General features: G+C 47.4%; 1 protein-coding gene across 1 annotated transcript in view; it reads right to left on the minus strand.

The window, feature by feature from the left end:
- NID1 (nidogen 1) overlaps positions 1-16,821 on the minus strand; it is a 70,564-nt gene that overhangs the window by 35,307 nt on the left and 18,436 nt on the right. Inside the window, exons 5-9 of the mRNA XM_045537255.1 lie at positions 14,812-14,961; positions 10,998-11,249; positions 8,578-8,778; positions 5,907-6,152; positions 4,683-4,826 (exon numbers count right to left, since the gene is read on the minus strand). Coding sequence (XP_045393211.1) covers positions 4,683-4,826; positions 5,907-6,152; positions 8,578-8,778; positions 10,998-11,249; positions 14,812-14,961 — 993 coding nt within the window. The remainder of the gene's footprint in view (positions 1-4,682; positions 4,827-5,906; positions 6,153-8,577; positions 8,779-10,997; positions 11,250-14,811; positions 14,962-16,821) is intronic.

A 16,821-nucleotide genomic window follows, 5' to 3' on the forward strand; every position in this document is an offset into this window, starting at 1 on the left:
CAGAGCGAGACTCTGTCTCAAAAAAAAAAAAAAAAAGGTTTCCTAAACTCAAGAGCACATTTAACTGTGCTACCATTCAAAAATATTACCTTTCTCCAATTACAGTTATAACAAAATGCTGAACTCATTAAAGCCTAATTGTGGATTTCTCAGCTAGTAGGGTGATGTCCTTTCACACGATAATACTACAGCCACCATCATGGGGCAACTAGAGCAAAAAGCATGTGCTTTGGGGCTGGACATAGCCAGGTTCTACTCCTATCTCCTTGCAAGTTACCTAACTACTCTGCCTCAGTTTCCTTATTGGCAAATAAGCATAATAATACTCATCCTGAGGGTTCTTCTGAGAATTACGGGAAACGGGCATAGGCCAAAGAAGGATCTAGCATGCTCAAGACACACAGCAGTTATTGTGATTATTAGCGATTCACGTAACACCCCTAACCATGGTGATAGATTTGGCTGATTCTGGGAATATGTCCCTCAGAAGGCCACTTGCTTTGGGGTCAGTCTGTGGCTACCACTAGTGTTAAGGCTGGTTGGCCCCAACAAGAAATTGAGCTAACGTGTCATCACCCTGGTTACTTGTCCACTGGTGGGTTGGAATGAACAGTTACATTAGGTCCTTCTCACGCCAAACGCATATTCAGAGTACACTGGCATTTCTAAAACTCTGAGATGTGTGTGGAGACGATTTCACAATGGCTGAGACCACACGGCTCCATTCCCCTTCCCCCATCTCCTCCCCATTGTTTCAATGTGGCTCTTTCACATGTGGTGGACAAAGCCCGTCTGGCTTATTGGACAACACTGCACACGACAAACATTCTTGCCACATCAGCCCCGTGGACTGTCCTATAGCCAGGCAAAACCCGAACCAAACAGTGCTCGACTTTTTGAGACTCCACTGAACTGTGTGTTTCTGTGAAGTGTTTAAGACACACAACAGGACTGCAGCAGACACAGCTGGAAGGTTCCAGAACAAAGCCGCTCCCAAAGCAGGCTCTTGCACAAGCTGGAGCGGGTGGAAGTGGGCATGGATGGTGGGGGTTGTGGGGAGGAATTCAGCAAGTGCGGATGTCACAGCTCCATCTACCAGCCGCTGCTCTAACCACATGGAAAGAAAAAAGATCCTTCCTGCGTCTGCTATCTCTGCATCACAACTCTCAGAGGACATTCCCCGCTGGATGCACTGTACGAACTGCAGGACTCAGTGACTGAGACTCAACTGCCAAAGCACAAGAGCACAGAGCAGCAGTTTTCCATCAACAAGACAGAGCAAAAGCACCAGGGGAACGTTTCCAAGCTCCGTTCCTTCCTGGGAACATTTATTTATGCAAGGGGATGTGTGTGTTTCAAAGAGCTCCCATGTGATCAAGCTCTCCTCTCGTGCCTGACCTGGAGAACCGCTGACCGACAGGATCTCGGGGCTGGTGGGATGTGGGAAGGGACGGTCCCCCGGCACCACCTCCACCTCCATGCAGGTCTACACACACAAGCCAGGCTGCACGATACTCTCTAGAGACAAGACCTTAGCAATTTCCCAGCTAATATTCCATAGTCCTTGCAGTTTGGAAATTCTTCCCGATGTGTAATTTAAATCCTTTTTTCTGTAAATTGAGGCCAGGACCTCCACCCTTTCTTCAGTGGAAACCATGAACTATCTAACAGTAATAACTCTCTCATAACATACCACAGTATCCACTTGAAGATGATTACTTTATTATTCAACATCTACTCAATCTCTTCTCTGGAAAGAGATTTCCTTTCACATAATCACTTTCTAACTCAATAGGAAAATCCTCGATTATTGTAATTACTGCTTCCTTTTGGACTTTTTTCAGAGTTGCTTCTTTGCACATATTTTCAATGACTCTTAAGTTTCTCCAATTTTTCCCTTTTATAAAGGTCAGGCTCTTAAGAAGGGTCTCAGTGTGGATTTGTTAAATGCCTTCCACACACTGGACGATCACTCAATGAGCGATCAGCCAAAAACGATCGCTCGTGCCCCAGAGTGAGCCGCAGAGCTCTGTGCCTCCACTGGAAATCCTCCCTCTGTGTGACGTCTAACCAGCAACCAGCCTTGTCACGGGTGTCACATATCATCGTATCCACGCTCCACACACTGAATCACAAAGCCTCGTCCTCGTCCTCCTCCGTGGCACTTCCCAGGTAAAAAATCACACATGAATAACACATCTGCTTAATGCAATTTCCTGTCAAAAGCCTCACGTCTCCCTGCATTATCGCTTTGAGGCATGTCCTAGTGACCCAGAACAATAAGTGGCCTGACTGGGAACAGACCCACATTCCGCAGAGGTAATACGCCGGCACAACAGGCAACCGCAGCACAAAAGCACGTCTATAGGGACCCCCTGTCTTCCTGGACGAGAGCAGCCGAGGATTTGCTAGGATAGTACAGATCACATAACGCGTGGCTGGTCGTGCCTTCTGAAGTGATGCATTCCCACGGTGACAAGATGGGGCACCCGGAGCAGGAGCAGCCAGGAGGTCGCGGTTCAGCAGCAGCAGGTTGGGCTATCTCTACACTGTATTACTATTCAGGTGGCTTATGGCATTGAATCAGGGCTGCATCAACACCACGGAGGTGGGGCACGTGAAGGGAACGCACCCCTGAGTGGGGTCTGTTTGCACAGCCTGGGAGGGGTCCACGCATACACACAGCCTGTAACTCAGGTGGAATTCCAGCTGGCCTGAACCGATTCTGCCATCCAAGGCTGTCGGGCTCTTTTGGGAAATATTAGGAAATGGACGGTTACAGGTAAGTAGGCACGATGTCCCCTCCCCAGTGGTATGTTACCAGGAAGGTGAGTCTCAGGCTGCACTCGACCACCTATACAAAGTTATCAGCAAGCTGGCCAAACCACCACACAAGCTGTTTCTGCAAGCACACGTCCCCGCTCTCCAGTATTTCATGCATCCCAGTGAGCATGAAAGGTTCATTTCTAAGCAAATGCCACAGCACCCTGACAGCAGGATCTGCTAACCTGCACATTAAACCAGTACACCAAACCCGCCATTCCCTGGGGGTGCTGGATTCCAGACCTGAGCATTACTCCCAAATTCCGAGGCTGCCATGTTTGCCGGATTCTTCTGGCCCGGCGCAGAAAGGGTGGCAGGAGCTGCCATCTTTCTGGCCAACGCTGTGTGACTACACTACTCATTCCACCAGGGAAGCGGACTTCTAGCATTCCGTAGGCTCAGTAGTGAGTCCTCTCACTAACTGCAGATTTAGGGAGCGCTGGTTGAAGTGCCTGATATTCTTGACCTTGGTAGTGGACTATCCTTGGTAGTATATTAAAATTTAGTAACAAACACATAAATAAATATCAGGCTGTCTACTTGAAAGTACTTGCAGTTAAATTATAAATAACAAAATAACTGCAATAAGAAGACAAAGTAATACAGACGCTGGAGTCAGAGACTTGAGATCAAATACTGTTTGTCACACCCCACTCTAATGAGCCTGTTTTCTCATCTACAAAAAGAGGAATGAACCTCACACCCATTAGGATGGCCACTATAAAAAAAACCAGAAATAACAAGTGTTGTTAAGGAGATGGAGAAATTGGAACCCTTGTGCCCTGTAGGTGGGAATGTAAAATGGTGCAGCCACTGTAGAAAACAGTATGGTGGTTCCTCAAATTACCAGAAAGTTCAGCAATCTATCCCACTTTTGGGTATATACTCGAAAACATTAAAAGCAGGGATTTCAACAGATATTTGCAAATCCATGTTTATAGCAGCATTATTTGCAATGGCCAAAAGGCGGAAGCAACCCATGTGTCCATCGATGAATGGATAAACAAAATGTGGAATGTACACACAACGAAACAGTATTCAAGCTTAAAAAGGAAAGAAAATTCCGACACATGCTACAACATGGGTGAGCCTTGAGGACTTAGTGCTAAGAGAACAAGCCAGCCACAAAAAGGACAAATACTGTATGACTCCACTGACATGCAGTCCCTAGAACAGTCAAATTCACAGAGATAGAAAGTAGAACAGCGGTGGCCAGGGGCTGGGGAGGGGGAAATGGAGAGCTGTTTTTTGGGTACAGAGTTTGTTTTGCAAGATGAAAAGAGTTCTGAAGACGGATAGTGGTGATGGCCGCATAACAATGTGAATGTCTTTAGTGCCACTTGACTGTACGCTTAAAAATTGTTAAAATGGTAACTTTTATGTCATGTGCATTTTACCACAATTAAATATAATTTTTTAAAAAACAGGAACGAAAGACTCCATCTCATTAGAGCTGTTGGAGAATTAAATGAGACAATGTTTGTGAAGCACTTAAGGCAAACAGTGCCCGGGGAAATCACAGCTGTAGGTATGTCACTAGTGTCATCATGAACAGCTCTGACTTTTGATTCTGTCGAGATCTCTGCACTCTGAAGTTAGAGTGGAGCGAGGCCTTAGGAATTCTCCTCTGCCACTCGGAGTCGGCACACTAGGTCGGATGAATGAATGGGGCAGAACTAACTCCCTTTACCCAGGGGAAGAGTGAGCGCATGCCGTAAACGATGCAGGCAGGGCACGTCCACCGGTATGTAACTCACCCACCTTTCCTCGCTGCGCCCAGCCCTCTGGTTTACAGAATCTGGATGCGTCCTCCTAGCCTGATTTCCCCAGCCCCCCAAAAGGCAAATCGAAGGCTGTACCGTAGCAGGCCCGCCCGTCTCCTCGGAAGCCAATGGAGCAGTCACAGGTGAACTGTGTCCCAGGACCCGGGCGACAGGCTGCGTTGGTGTCACACCCATGGGTGCCGATGTAGCAAGGGTTCTGAAGGGCATCGGGAGAGCCGTCTGTGAAGGCAGAGACATGGGGACCACGTGAGTCTTCAGGAACTCTTGTAGGTCTCCTCCTTCCACAGCAAGTAAACGACAACCGGTGACCAAGAAGGTGATCACAGGAGAGCAGAGAGGAATGAGAAACCAGCCGTCTCGTGTCACCCTGGGGCAGGACCTGCAAACTATGCCCCTCTGGCCCCCTCCCTGTTTTTTTTAAATAAAGTTTTATTGGCAACCAGCCACATCCATTCACCTACATGTGGTCTATAGCTGCTGTTGTGCTAGCATGACAAAACTGACATGTCGCGATAGAGATCGCATGGCTGGCAAAGCCTAAAATATTTACTCTTTGGTCCTTCGAGGAAAAATGTACTGACCCCTGATACCTAGAGCCACAGTTGTCAAAGGTGGCAGAACAGCTACCTTCCTTCTGCCTTACAGAGTTAAAGTAAGGACAAGTTGAGCAGCTGGAGAAGTAACATGGGAATGGAGGGAGAGCCAAAAACAAATGAAAAAAAGGGAAAGACCCCAATTGTGCAGCACCTCCAGGGCTCTAAGCTTTGGACAACGTGAAATCTAACACTGAGATGTCACGAAACCTCCCTAAACATCAGCTCCTTCCACGCGGCCGGAAGCACCCACAGACCAAATCCCAGCCCCAGCCACGTGCAGTCACAGGGTGAGAGTCTACTTTAGGCTCCGTGCCTGACTTTATCTAAGTCCCTCAGGCTCTAAGCACACAATTCCTTTCAAGGCCGAGCAGTGGAGTGTTTCAAAAGCCCTGCCAAAGCCAGCAGTGGCCTTAGGATGGTGCAGTCTGCAAGGTGCCTCACCGGGGCAACATCCCGCCCTCTACCCCACTGGGATCCCGGACAGGCCTTCGGTTAAAAGAACAGAGACAGGTAGGTTTTCCAAAAATCACAGATGCCAAGACATTTTGTTTCTGTCACAAGCTATCTCAGCATAATTTTCTTCTCCTACAGACGGAGAGTAAGAGACGAAAAACAACATATCAAAGAGCATGGTTTGCAATGATGAGCGCAGAAGTGTGCATGGCACACATACGATGCCCAGCAAGAGCTGCGCCCGCCTTACCCCTCACGGGCCCGATGGAGTTGCTGAGAGCGTAGCGCAAGATCCTCTCCTCCTGGTTGTACAGCACGAACACGCTGTCCACTGACAGCTGCTGGGTGCTGGGCAGGGCCGGCCGGGAGTCGTCGTGGACACACTCCTGGAAGGTGATGGTCTGGCGCCACTGGTAAGTGTAGGTGCGTGAAGGGGCAGCTCCGTCTCGCTCGGGCTCGGTCACCGTGTACTCCCGGGTGGAGGACGACGTGATCACTGGGGTGCAGGAGGAAAGGCAGGGACACAAGAAGCTGAGGCAAGGGCTTTCAAACCACCAGTGGCATTCCCTGACCACAATGCTACCAGATGACAGATGAATGGAACAGCTTAGACAATTTATTTGTGTTGAGACTCATTCCACTACCTAGATTTCCCACACGATCACTGGTATTATTTGCATTATTAATATTTGCTATTTTTCTCATCAAGTGCTTCTCTACAAGTTCCTGAGACTTCCAGAACTAGCGATTAATGTCTGGTGGGAAGAGCACACGCTTGGAAGCAAATACACCTGAATTCACGCCTCCTACCACCCGCACGCTGTGGCCATGGGCCGGTTACTCACATCTTTAGCCCCAGTTTGTTTTACAAAATGAGTCGAGGTGAGGATTACAAGAGGTAATGTTTGGAAAATTTCTGGAATCAGACTCTTACTATTACTAAGATAAACTACCATTTATTGAGCATTAACTAAATGACTTGCAATGTACTGACTGCTTTATATACTTTTTCTCAATTCGGATTCAATAAATAGTGGTTGCTACATACCACTCTAGATTCAACAGTTCTATGATACTGAAAAATAAGACATTGAATGGGTTTCAGTGGCCAATTTTGGAAAACTTACTACAGCACAGTGAAGCAAACCTCAGCAGAGGAGAGGAGAGACAGTCTTCCCTGCTCAGAAGAGAGCCTACTGTTCTCCCATGCCACAAAACCCTCAACTTCCCATTTAAAAAAAAAGTATAAAAGACTCTTTATATTTTCGTGCTCTGCTGCAGTTTGCTCCATAATAGAAGCATAGAAGCCGAAGGATAAATAAAAGATCAGTGTAAGCTATCTCCCGTCCAGCTCCCACGTGCTGGCCTGCCAGGAGGGCCATCTGGCTGCAAGCACACTGCAGCCTGCGGCCCCTCACCTCCTCTTCGCTGGCGCTGAGCCCTGGAGAAGATTCCACCAGGCCACAAAGCCCTAGTAATTGCTACAACCTCTCTGGACAGCAATTTCGTAAGAGCCTTTCAAAAGTTTCTACCCTTTGACTCAGAATTTCTATATTTCTATGTCTGGCAAAAGAGTCTTAGAAAAGAATTAGAAATTTGGCCAAGATTTATGATAAAGATGGACGTTTCAACTCATTATGGGAGGGGAAAACTGGAAACGACCTCAGCTTTAGAAAATAGGAGGAGGGTTGAAGTTAACAGGCATCCAATAGAATCATACAGCTTCCTTTAAAAAGCGTATTCAAGGACTGTGTAATGAAACTATTAAATATTTGTAATTTGATATTAATGAAAAAGCTGGGCCGGGCGTGGTGGCTCACGCCTGTAATCCTAGCACTCCGGGAGGCCGAGGCAGGAGGATTGCTAGAGGTCAGGAGTTCAAGGCCACCCTGACCAAGAGCGAGATCCCGTCTCTACTAAAAAAAATAGAAAGAAATTATCCGGACAGCTAAAAAAATATATATAGAAAAAAAATTAGCTGGGCATGGTGGCGCATGCCTGTAGTCTCAGCTACTCGGGAGGCTGAGGCAGAAGGATTGCTTAAGCCCAGGAGTTTGAGGTTGCTGTGAGCTAGGCTGACACCACAGCACTCTAGCCCGAGCAACAGAGTGGGACTCTGTCTCAGGAAAAAAAAAAAAAAAGCTGAAGATATAACACTGTGATAGGACTGCAATTTTATTTAAATAAAAACTATACACCTGACTGTAGTTTACATAATATTATAGTATCCACGTTAAATTTCCTGATTTTGATAATTACACTGTGGCCATGGGAGAACACCCTTGCTCTTAGGAAAAACACATGAAGTGTTTAGGGGATAAACTATCATGACGCGTACAACTTACTCTCAAATGGCCAGGAAAAAAACTATACATATACGCATATGTATAAAAAGAGAAAGCAGGAGAATGATAACATAAATGTGGCAAAATGTTAGCAACTGGCGAAGCTGGGTAGATGGTATGTGGAAATTCTTTGTGCTATTTTCCACTTTTCTGTAAGAATGAAATTATTTAAAACCACCTACCAAATGGAGAACAAATGTAGTTTTTAAATGTATAGTATAATAAATTATACTATACTATATTTATAAAATTATAAATTTTATAAATAAAATACTATACATTTAAATGATATATGGTATGGTATAATAATATATGGTAAAATAAAATTATACTATTTTATCTTGAAATTATATGTTGGAATAGTTGATATAGATAGATGCTGGAGAAAAGACTGAAAGGAAATATAATTCAATTTAATGATAATTATGTTCAGGTTTTATGATTCTAAGTTATGCTTATTTTTTTTTTTGTACTAAATTCCCTACAAGCGTGTCCTGAGCCCGCACTCAGGGGGAAGGTGACTGTCATAGGGTGAGGCCCGGTGTTGTCTGTCCCCGCCGCAGGCCCTGGGCTCACCCGAGCTGGAGTAGTGGTACAGCTCCGTGTAGGGCTCGATGTGCACGGCCGCGCCGAACGGGATCTGCGGCACGCGGCCGTCCAGCTCCGTGTCGATGGTCAGGTGCCCGTGCTCGTCGATGCCGCTGAACCGCTGCTTCATGACCAGCTTGCCAGGGTGTCCCACGAAGGTCACCTCAGCCTGGCGGGTGAACTCGCCCCCTGGAATGCAAGATCGGCCTGTCACTTTGCCGTCTGGCCGGCACACCCTCCCACCCACCAGACACTGGCAGTACAGAGCCACGCAGAGCCGGGCTGCGCCAACATCCTCTGCAGGTGCTTTAGTTGGGCTGGTAGAACACGGGGCTGGGGACACGGAGGACAGAGCCCGGACAACCGCGTGGCCCGACTGAGCCACGCACGGAGGAGAGAAGCTGCCTCCCAGCCACACACCAGCATCTGAGACGGGCTGGCTCAAGGGTTGTGCCGGAAAGAGCAGGGGACCCGGGTCTGGCTCCCACTGTGCCAGGTTCTGGCTGGGTGAACTTGAATAAGTTGCTTCACCCCTGTAAGCCTCCATTTCCTGATGATAAAAAAGGGATCCAATCTATCTTGTGGAAATTAGATGAGATAAAGTCTGTTCAAAAAGTGTTCCGCAATTTGTCAAGGGCACCATGATGTCAGTTATGGTGATAATTATTGAAATAGCTAAGTCCTGGTCGGGACGGGCGAGTTGCTCAGGGCAAACCATCACCCGTACCAGAAACCGCCTTAGGATTACGTGCTTCGGTGTTGACTCGGGGAGTCCCCTCGGACTAAATCTGGCTGGAAGCTTGTTTTTATACAGCCCTTGAGCCAAGACAGGTCTTTACATTTTTAAATGGTTTTTAAAAATTGAAAGAATAATATTTCACGATATGTAAAAATTGTCTGAAATTGAAATCAGTGCCCATTAATATAGTTTTATTAGAGCACAGTCATGCTCGTCCATTTACATATCGCCTATGGTTGCTGTTCACTCCACAATGACAGAGTTAAGCAGCTACAGCAGAGACATACGGATTAAAATATTTAGGCGAAGCTTAAAGTATTTACTGTCTGGGTCTTTGCAGAAAAAGTCTGACAATCCCCGCTTTATAGTGGCCTAAGTTCCAGGCAGATGTCCAACTGATAACACAGGTCCCCGGGAAGTTCAGAAGGATCATTGTAGTAACAAAGATTTGCTGTTGCAGGGAATTTGCAAAAACTCCCTCAGCCCCGCTGAAGTCAATGTATATTACAAAGTATCACTGATGTAAATGAATCCACAGACAAAGCAACACCAACGTGAAAAGCTGTGCAGGGAAGGAATAGGGTGTGTGAGTCTGACTGCAGCTCAACTATGTTTGCAAAGAAAAGGGCGTCTTGTTTGCATGAGAGCGTGAATATTCTCATAATACTCAGAATATACATGCCTGTGGAATAGAGGGAAAAAAACATTAGGCCAAAAATTAGCAAATCTTATGACTAGGTTCACGCCTTTTCTTATCTATCTATCTATCTGCCCCTCTCCCTTTCTTAAAATGGCCACACTTCAGGAAGTTATGTATTTATAAGCTATAACTTCTGGAAGGGTTCCCAGTGCAAAGCCTAGAGGGAGATCCCACTCCCAGCAGTGTTTCCACTAACACAGCCTTGCCTGGGGCTCCGTGTTGGTTCAGGCCAACCTGGTTGGGAGAAGGCAGGCCTAGGTAGTCTAGTCGGAGGTGGTGGCTTTGTACCTGTGCCCTGGCACAACAGGTTCCAGGTCCTGGAAGTGACCAACAATGAAGGACACAGACTCCTCCACCTCAGCTGTCCCCAGGAACGGGCCTCCAGCTTGCACAGGTGGCTGGCCTTGGCAGAGAAAGGGACAGGCCACCACTACACCAAGGAAACATCCCCCAAACAATCTGCCCACACATCCACTAAAGACTGAACTTTCCACATTCTCTAAGAAACTCCAGGGACATTCAGGTTTCCTAAGACTCGTGAGGATTCTGTTTATTGGGCTTAATTTACCAGCTAGAAATGACAGGTTCTTTTTCTCTCAGCAGATACTTAGGAAATGTCAAGGATCAACTTCAGGTTGGTTTGGAATTTGCAGGCAGGCTTTTGGTTGTGTGGATATATGAGCTTGTTCTGCGGAGACTTCTAATCTCCACCGTGAAATTGCTCCTTGATCATAACCCAATTCTAGGCAGTCTCAGTTAATACATATTAATGGAAATCTTATATGTTAATTTCACCTCATCATCTCATTTTCAGGGCAGAACTACAAGCTGCTCTGTGTACAGACAAAAAGAAGCCACAGAAAGCTTATCGGTAAGTTGACTGCAGACAGTTCCCTTTCCATTCATTCCCAGGCCTGCCCCCAGGCACCGATGTGTGGCCCATTAATTTCAATGTCAGGCGTAAGTTACCGGTGATGCTGAAGCCATTCCTGAATCCGTCCTGCTCCACTGCAAACATCCATCCGATGATGCCTCCAATCGGAGCCAGAGGAAGCAGAGAGTACCCGACAGTCTCGGGAATGGTGCTGATGGCCGTGTAGGAGCGTCCGTGGTTCATGACCACGTAAGAGTGGAGGTCAGTGTTCTCAAAGGCAATGGGGACCTGGCTGGTCCCCACAAAGATCCTTCCTTTCACTTTGCCATTGACTCGCTGGGGGGAACCTAAGCAGAAAACAAAGAAAGGAGGTAGAGATCACTTCCAAGCCAGGCTTTCAAACATAAATGTGTGTGGTAGGACCTGTGGCTTTGGCGTACGCGAAGCTACTTGTTCTTCTGAAGAGCACCCGCGACAGAGTGCCATGAACCTTCAAAATTCCAACGCCCCTGCCTCTCTTCCATGTTACTGATCGTGGCTAGCAAGAAAGGGCTCCACAGGAGCCACTGTGTGATCGAGTAACTGCAGGAGCAGATAAAGTAATTTCCGGAGAAGAACAGTATCAATGGTGATCTAGAACTAAGGTGACCACAGAAGTGATCACTTCTGAAAGTAAAAGGGGCTAAACTGGTTATTTCCCTGGGACAGCAGGGCTAACTGAGTAGCCCTGGGAATCTGGTCATTTGGCTGCCTGATCGATCACGCACCTTAACAAACATCCTGGGCTCAAATACATTCTCACTGCCCAGGGTCAGGATGGACAGTCTAAGTCCTGCAGCCTCATCCGGGGCAGCGTGGGCAGGGTGGACGTCACAGACCACACACATACGCCCTCTGGACCAGAACCAGCCTGGCCTGTCTGTTGTTGTTGATTGATCCGTTTAGACAATTGAGAGTGAGGGATTGAGACCTACTATGGCGAATCTAAAAGCTTTCTTAATACATTGATGAACAGTATATATAGGATACCATTTTTGTTTTTAAAATTACATTAATAATAAATGTCAGCATGTACCTGGGGGAAAATTGCTAACAGTGCTTAACTGATGGCAATGTGGTGAACATTCATTTTCTACACTACATATCTCTATAATGTTTGCCTATTTATAACTTTATTATTGTTTAATCAGAAAAAATACGAACTAAGAAAATTAAGTTGCTCTTGTATTTGAATAAGAAAACTGAAGGTTACCATATGACTTCCAAAGAGAATGGAACACATATATCCACACAAAAACTTGTACACAGCCAGGCGCGGTGGCTCACGCCTGTAATCCTAGCACTCTGGGAGGCCGAGGCAGGTGGATAGCTCGAGGTCAGGAGTTCGAGACCAGCCTGAGCAAGAGCGAGACCCCATCTCTACTAAAAATAGAAAGAGATCATACGGACAGCTAAAAATATATATAGAAAAATGAGCCGGGCATGGTGGCGCATGCCTGTAGTCCCAGCTACTCGGGAGGCTGAGGCAGTAGGATCGCTTGAGCCCAGGAGTTTGAGGTTGCAGTGAGCTATGATGAGGCCACTGCACTCTAGCCTGGGCAACAGAGCGAGACCCTGTCTCAAACAAAACAAAACCAAAAAATAAAAAACCTGAGGGACAAGTTAAAACAAAAGTCACCTTGGATTGTTTAGGTTTGATGTATAATTAAATTCTATCAGTTATTGATTGTACATATCTTATTTCTCTTCCTAGATTATAAATTACTAGGGACAGGACTTTCAAAACCAGCTCCCTCATTCTTGGCAGAGTTTTCTTTGCATAATAAGCACTCAGTAAATTTTGTTGAATAACCCTAGACAGACAGGCTTGCACCTAGGGGTTATCTGTGTTCTGATGACCTTTTGCTGTGTTCAATGTGCCCAGACTGCACCAGGGCATTTTCAACACATGCAGTAATTCCGTACACAAGATGTGTCATTACACTGGGGAATGCCGTGAAGTTAGCAGGCTAATAGCAAAAAAATGCATTCCAAGACCAGTTCCAGAAACAAGCAAGAAAGCCAAGTTAAAGAAACCAAACAAAATTTTTTCCGGCAAACTTTGAGCTAGAAACATTGTTTAAAGTAGCAAGAATCCAACAAATATTTAAACCAGAAAACTATTACCGGGTGCATATATAACGTCAAAATATGTAGCTGAATGATCTGTCATATCTGAGCTTGCTGCCAAACACAAACTGCTCAGTGTTTCAAGCTCTGATATTTGGGGTGGGGAGGGGCCAGTGGGGTTGCTCTTTAAGTTTAAGCTTTTATTGTGGATTCTGGAAGCTTCTCTTGGGTGGGGATGATAAAAAAAAAAAAAGCCAAGCCTGAAACAGAGAAGCAAAGTCACGACATCCCTGGGGTGATGGGATTTAGAAGAAAATAGAAAACACTTTAAAGAAGTTAAAAACATCTTCCAAAATTAATATAAAAAGTACACTAAATTTTCTTTCAGTGCTGAAGGCAATGTTTTTAAAAAGCCTCACTGTAATTGTGATACAGAAGGAAATACTTTTTTTTGTCTTTAGCAAATTAAAATAACTGACTTAACTAGAGCTACGGCAGGGGGATCTGGAAAACAAAAAACACTCCTCCAACTGAGTTTTATTTAGTCGACTTCTGCAAAGCAATTGAAGTCCCCCGTTAAACACACAAAGGAAATGACCTGTGACAAGTGAGGTAACCTGTTGGCACCCGCCATGGTTTGAATGTGTGTCCCCTCCAAAATTCATGTTGAAACTCAATCCCCCCATGTGGCCTTACTGAGAGGTGGGACCCTTAAGAGGTGACTGGGTCGTGAGGGCTCAAGATCGGATTAACCCATTCATGGATTAATGGGTCATCGCAGGAATGGGACTGGTGGTTTTACAGGAAGAGGAAGAGAGACCTGAGCCAGCACGCTCGGTACCCGCACAATGTGACGCCCTGCACTACCTGGGGACTCTGTGGGGTCCCCGCCGGCAAGAAGGCCCTCCCCAGAGGCAGCCCCTCGCGTTGGAGTCCCCAGCCTCCATAGCTATAAGACATAAACTTCATTTCTTTATAAATTACTCCATTTCAGGGGTTTGGTCATAAGCAACTGATGAAGACAACATCTAAAGGGACAAAGAGTCAACGCAGCGGAGATTTTTGTCGTTTCTGTTTTCACTGTGGTGCGTGGCCCCCGCCTCCCAGAAGTCGCACTGGGTCAACTGTCCCCAGGGCCCCCTGGGCACGCTCAGGAAGGGTCTTTCTGGCCAGCCGGGACCATCAAGGCCAGCTGGTCCCTTTGACAGGGGCGGTGACCCCACAGCGGGGTTGGCACCCCTGGGGCTCCCCCCATCACCACGCTGGGATTTCGGGGGGCGCCGGGGGGAGAGGAACGGAAGAGGGAGGGGGACTGGCACAAACTTCGCCCGCTGTAAACTCGGCCTCAGCCGTCCCCCTGCCGCCCCGCCCGGCCCCATCAGCCATGAAGCCGGCGGGGGCTGCGACAAACGCGCGGGAAACCGGAGAGACTCTGAGAAAAAAGGCACCGGAGAAACTTGAACTTGGAAGAAGCTGCGGAAAACGCGGGGCGTGAAAAATTCCTGGTGCTGACAGAGGAATTTTGCCAACCCTTCGGCCTCTGTCGCAGGCTCGGGGCGGCTGTGGAGACGGGGCCCCCCGGGAGGGAGACGCAGCCCAGGCAGGGAAGAGGCTGCGCCATGAGAGACACGCGCGCCCTCCCCGGGGACTGCGACATCTGTCGCCGCCACGTCATTGCACAAAGCACCGCGCCTCCGGAGATCTACGTGAAGGCGACCCCGAGAAACAAGCCCCAAAGCAAACACCCCAGCCCGGTGCCCGCTCCCCCACACGCGGACCGCGTAGACGCCAGTCAGTCACCTTCCGCGACGCACTGCCGGCCGTTGCCCGTGTAGCCGGCGACGCAGCGGCAGCAGAAGCCGGTGGCGAAGTCCCTGCACTCGGCGTGCACCGAGCACTGGTGTCTGCTGTTGGCGCACGTCTGGCGGGAGTCCGTGTTGTAGCTGAAAACTGCTCGGGAAGAACAAGGGCACGCGTGTCAGCATGGCGCCCGGCTCCGGCCCGGGGCTCCTCCTCCCCGCGCCCCTCGGTCCCCGCGGGGACCCGCGTCTGCCTGGGCAACTCCGGAGACCGGGCGCGGGGGCTCCCGCCCGCAACCCCAGCCCTCGGGGAGGCCGAGGCGGGAGGATCGCTCGAGGTCAGGAGTTGGAGGCCAGCCTGAGCAAGAGCGAGACCCCGTCTCTACTAAAAATAGAAAGAAATTATCTGGACAGCTAAAAATATATAGAAAAAGAAAATTAGCCGGGCATGGTGGCACATGCCTGGAGTCCCAGCTACTGGGGAGGCTGAGCCAGGAGGATCGCTTGAGCCCAGGAGTTTGAGGTTGCTGTGAGCGAGGCTGACGCCATGGCACTCTAGCCTGGGCAACAGAGTGAGACCCTTTTTTTAAAAAAAAAAAAAAAAAAAGAGAGAGAAGATTAAAATCCACTACAGGTAGCGACTTAAATAGCATAGTCGTGTGGTTCCGTTACTCAAACCACGGAGGCAAACAGGTCTAAAGGGAGTTGAGAAATCACAAGGGTGGGTGACTCAAAACTGCTGTAATCCAGTGCACTGAATCAACGATAGGTTACTGCCATCCAATGTCAATTTTAGGATGGGATCCGTCTAATGCAATCAGAAGGATCAGCTTCACATTTGGGGGGACCTTAAAATATTTTTTTTACTTTTTTTTTTATTATGGTAAGATATATATACACATATATATTAGAAACATAAAATTTGCCATTTTAACCCCCTTACCATATATATATATATATGTTTTGTTTTGTTTTGTTTTGAGACATGGTCTCACTGTGTTGCCCAGGCTGGTCTCAAACTCCTAGGCTCAAGGGATCCTCTCACCTCAGTCTCCACGTAGCTGGGACTGCAGGCATGTGCCACAGTGCCCTGGCTTATATTTTTAAAAAAATTTTAAACCATCCCCCCTACCCCACACCTTTTTCCCCAGGGAGTAATTCACTTATACCAAAGCTGATCAGAAATAATGCCTTGGTCACACCTGGTAGAAGCTTTTGACCCAAGAAACAAAAAGAATTACTCCTTCTATTTTTAAATTCCATCTCCCAAGTTCATTTCATTAGAATCATAAACTAGCTCATTAAATTTAATAAGCCAGAGCAAATTAATTTGGAAATGAACTTCAGAAGCACAAGAGGGGTGAACTTTTAGAGAGGAGAATGATCCCATTTATAATTGACTGTTCAGAGGGAAGATGAAAGTACAGTTTAAATGCAGGTAGATTCTACTAGTCCTACATACTTGGAAGGAAATGTCAAGCGTGTATAAAGATGGCATTGGGAGCAGAGAACACTCAGGCCCTGAAGTGAACACGTGACACTACTGAGTGCTTAAGCTGCAGCTGGGGGCCAGGATGGCCTGCGTATGTGTAGACGACTACTCAGCTAACACCAGGAACGCACTGCTGGCTGCAAGAAACTGACCTTTCTAATAAATGTAGGGAAACAGCTGGGATAGAGAGACAGAAAAACATCCGTGTTGGATACATTCTGGGTTCAAATCTAGGCTTTTTTCAGTATCAAGTTGTTGGGGCGAGATATGGTCGCATTTAAAAGTGACAGCTGCACAAATAAGCATTTCAGAGATACCTAGAAAGGGTGGAGACAGGATAAGACTCCAAATGCAACATCTGCAAGTAAACACACCCAACACATCTGGGGGAGGTGACTCTGAAACACAGGGCAGAATGCCACGGGCTGGGAGGTGTCAGCATCACCCCGGGAATCCAGGGTGCAGTGTGTGTCGGGGACCCCTGAGGCATGAACCCATGTCCTCATCCTGCCACCAACT

Source organism: Lemur catta, chromosome 25 (genome assembly GCF_020740605.2).
Source record: "Lemur catta isolate mLemCat1 chromosome 25, mLemCat1.pri, whole genome shotgun sequence".
In the NCBI taxonomy this organism is placed as follows: domain Eukaryota; kingdom Metazoa; phylum Chordata; class Mammalia; order Primates; family Lemuridae; genus Lemur; species Lemur catta.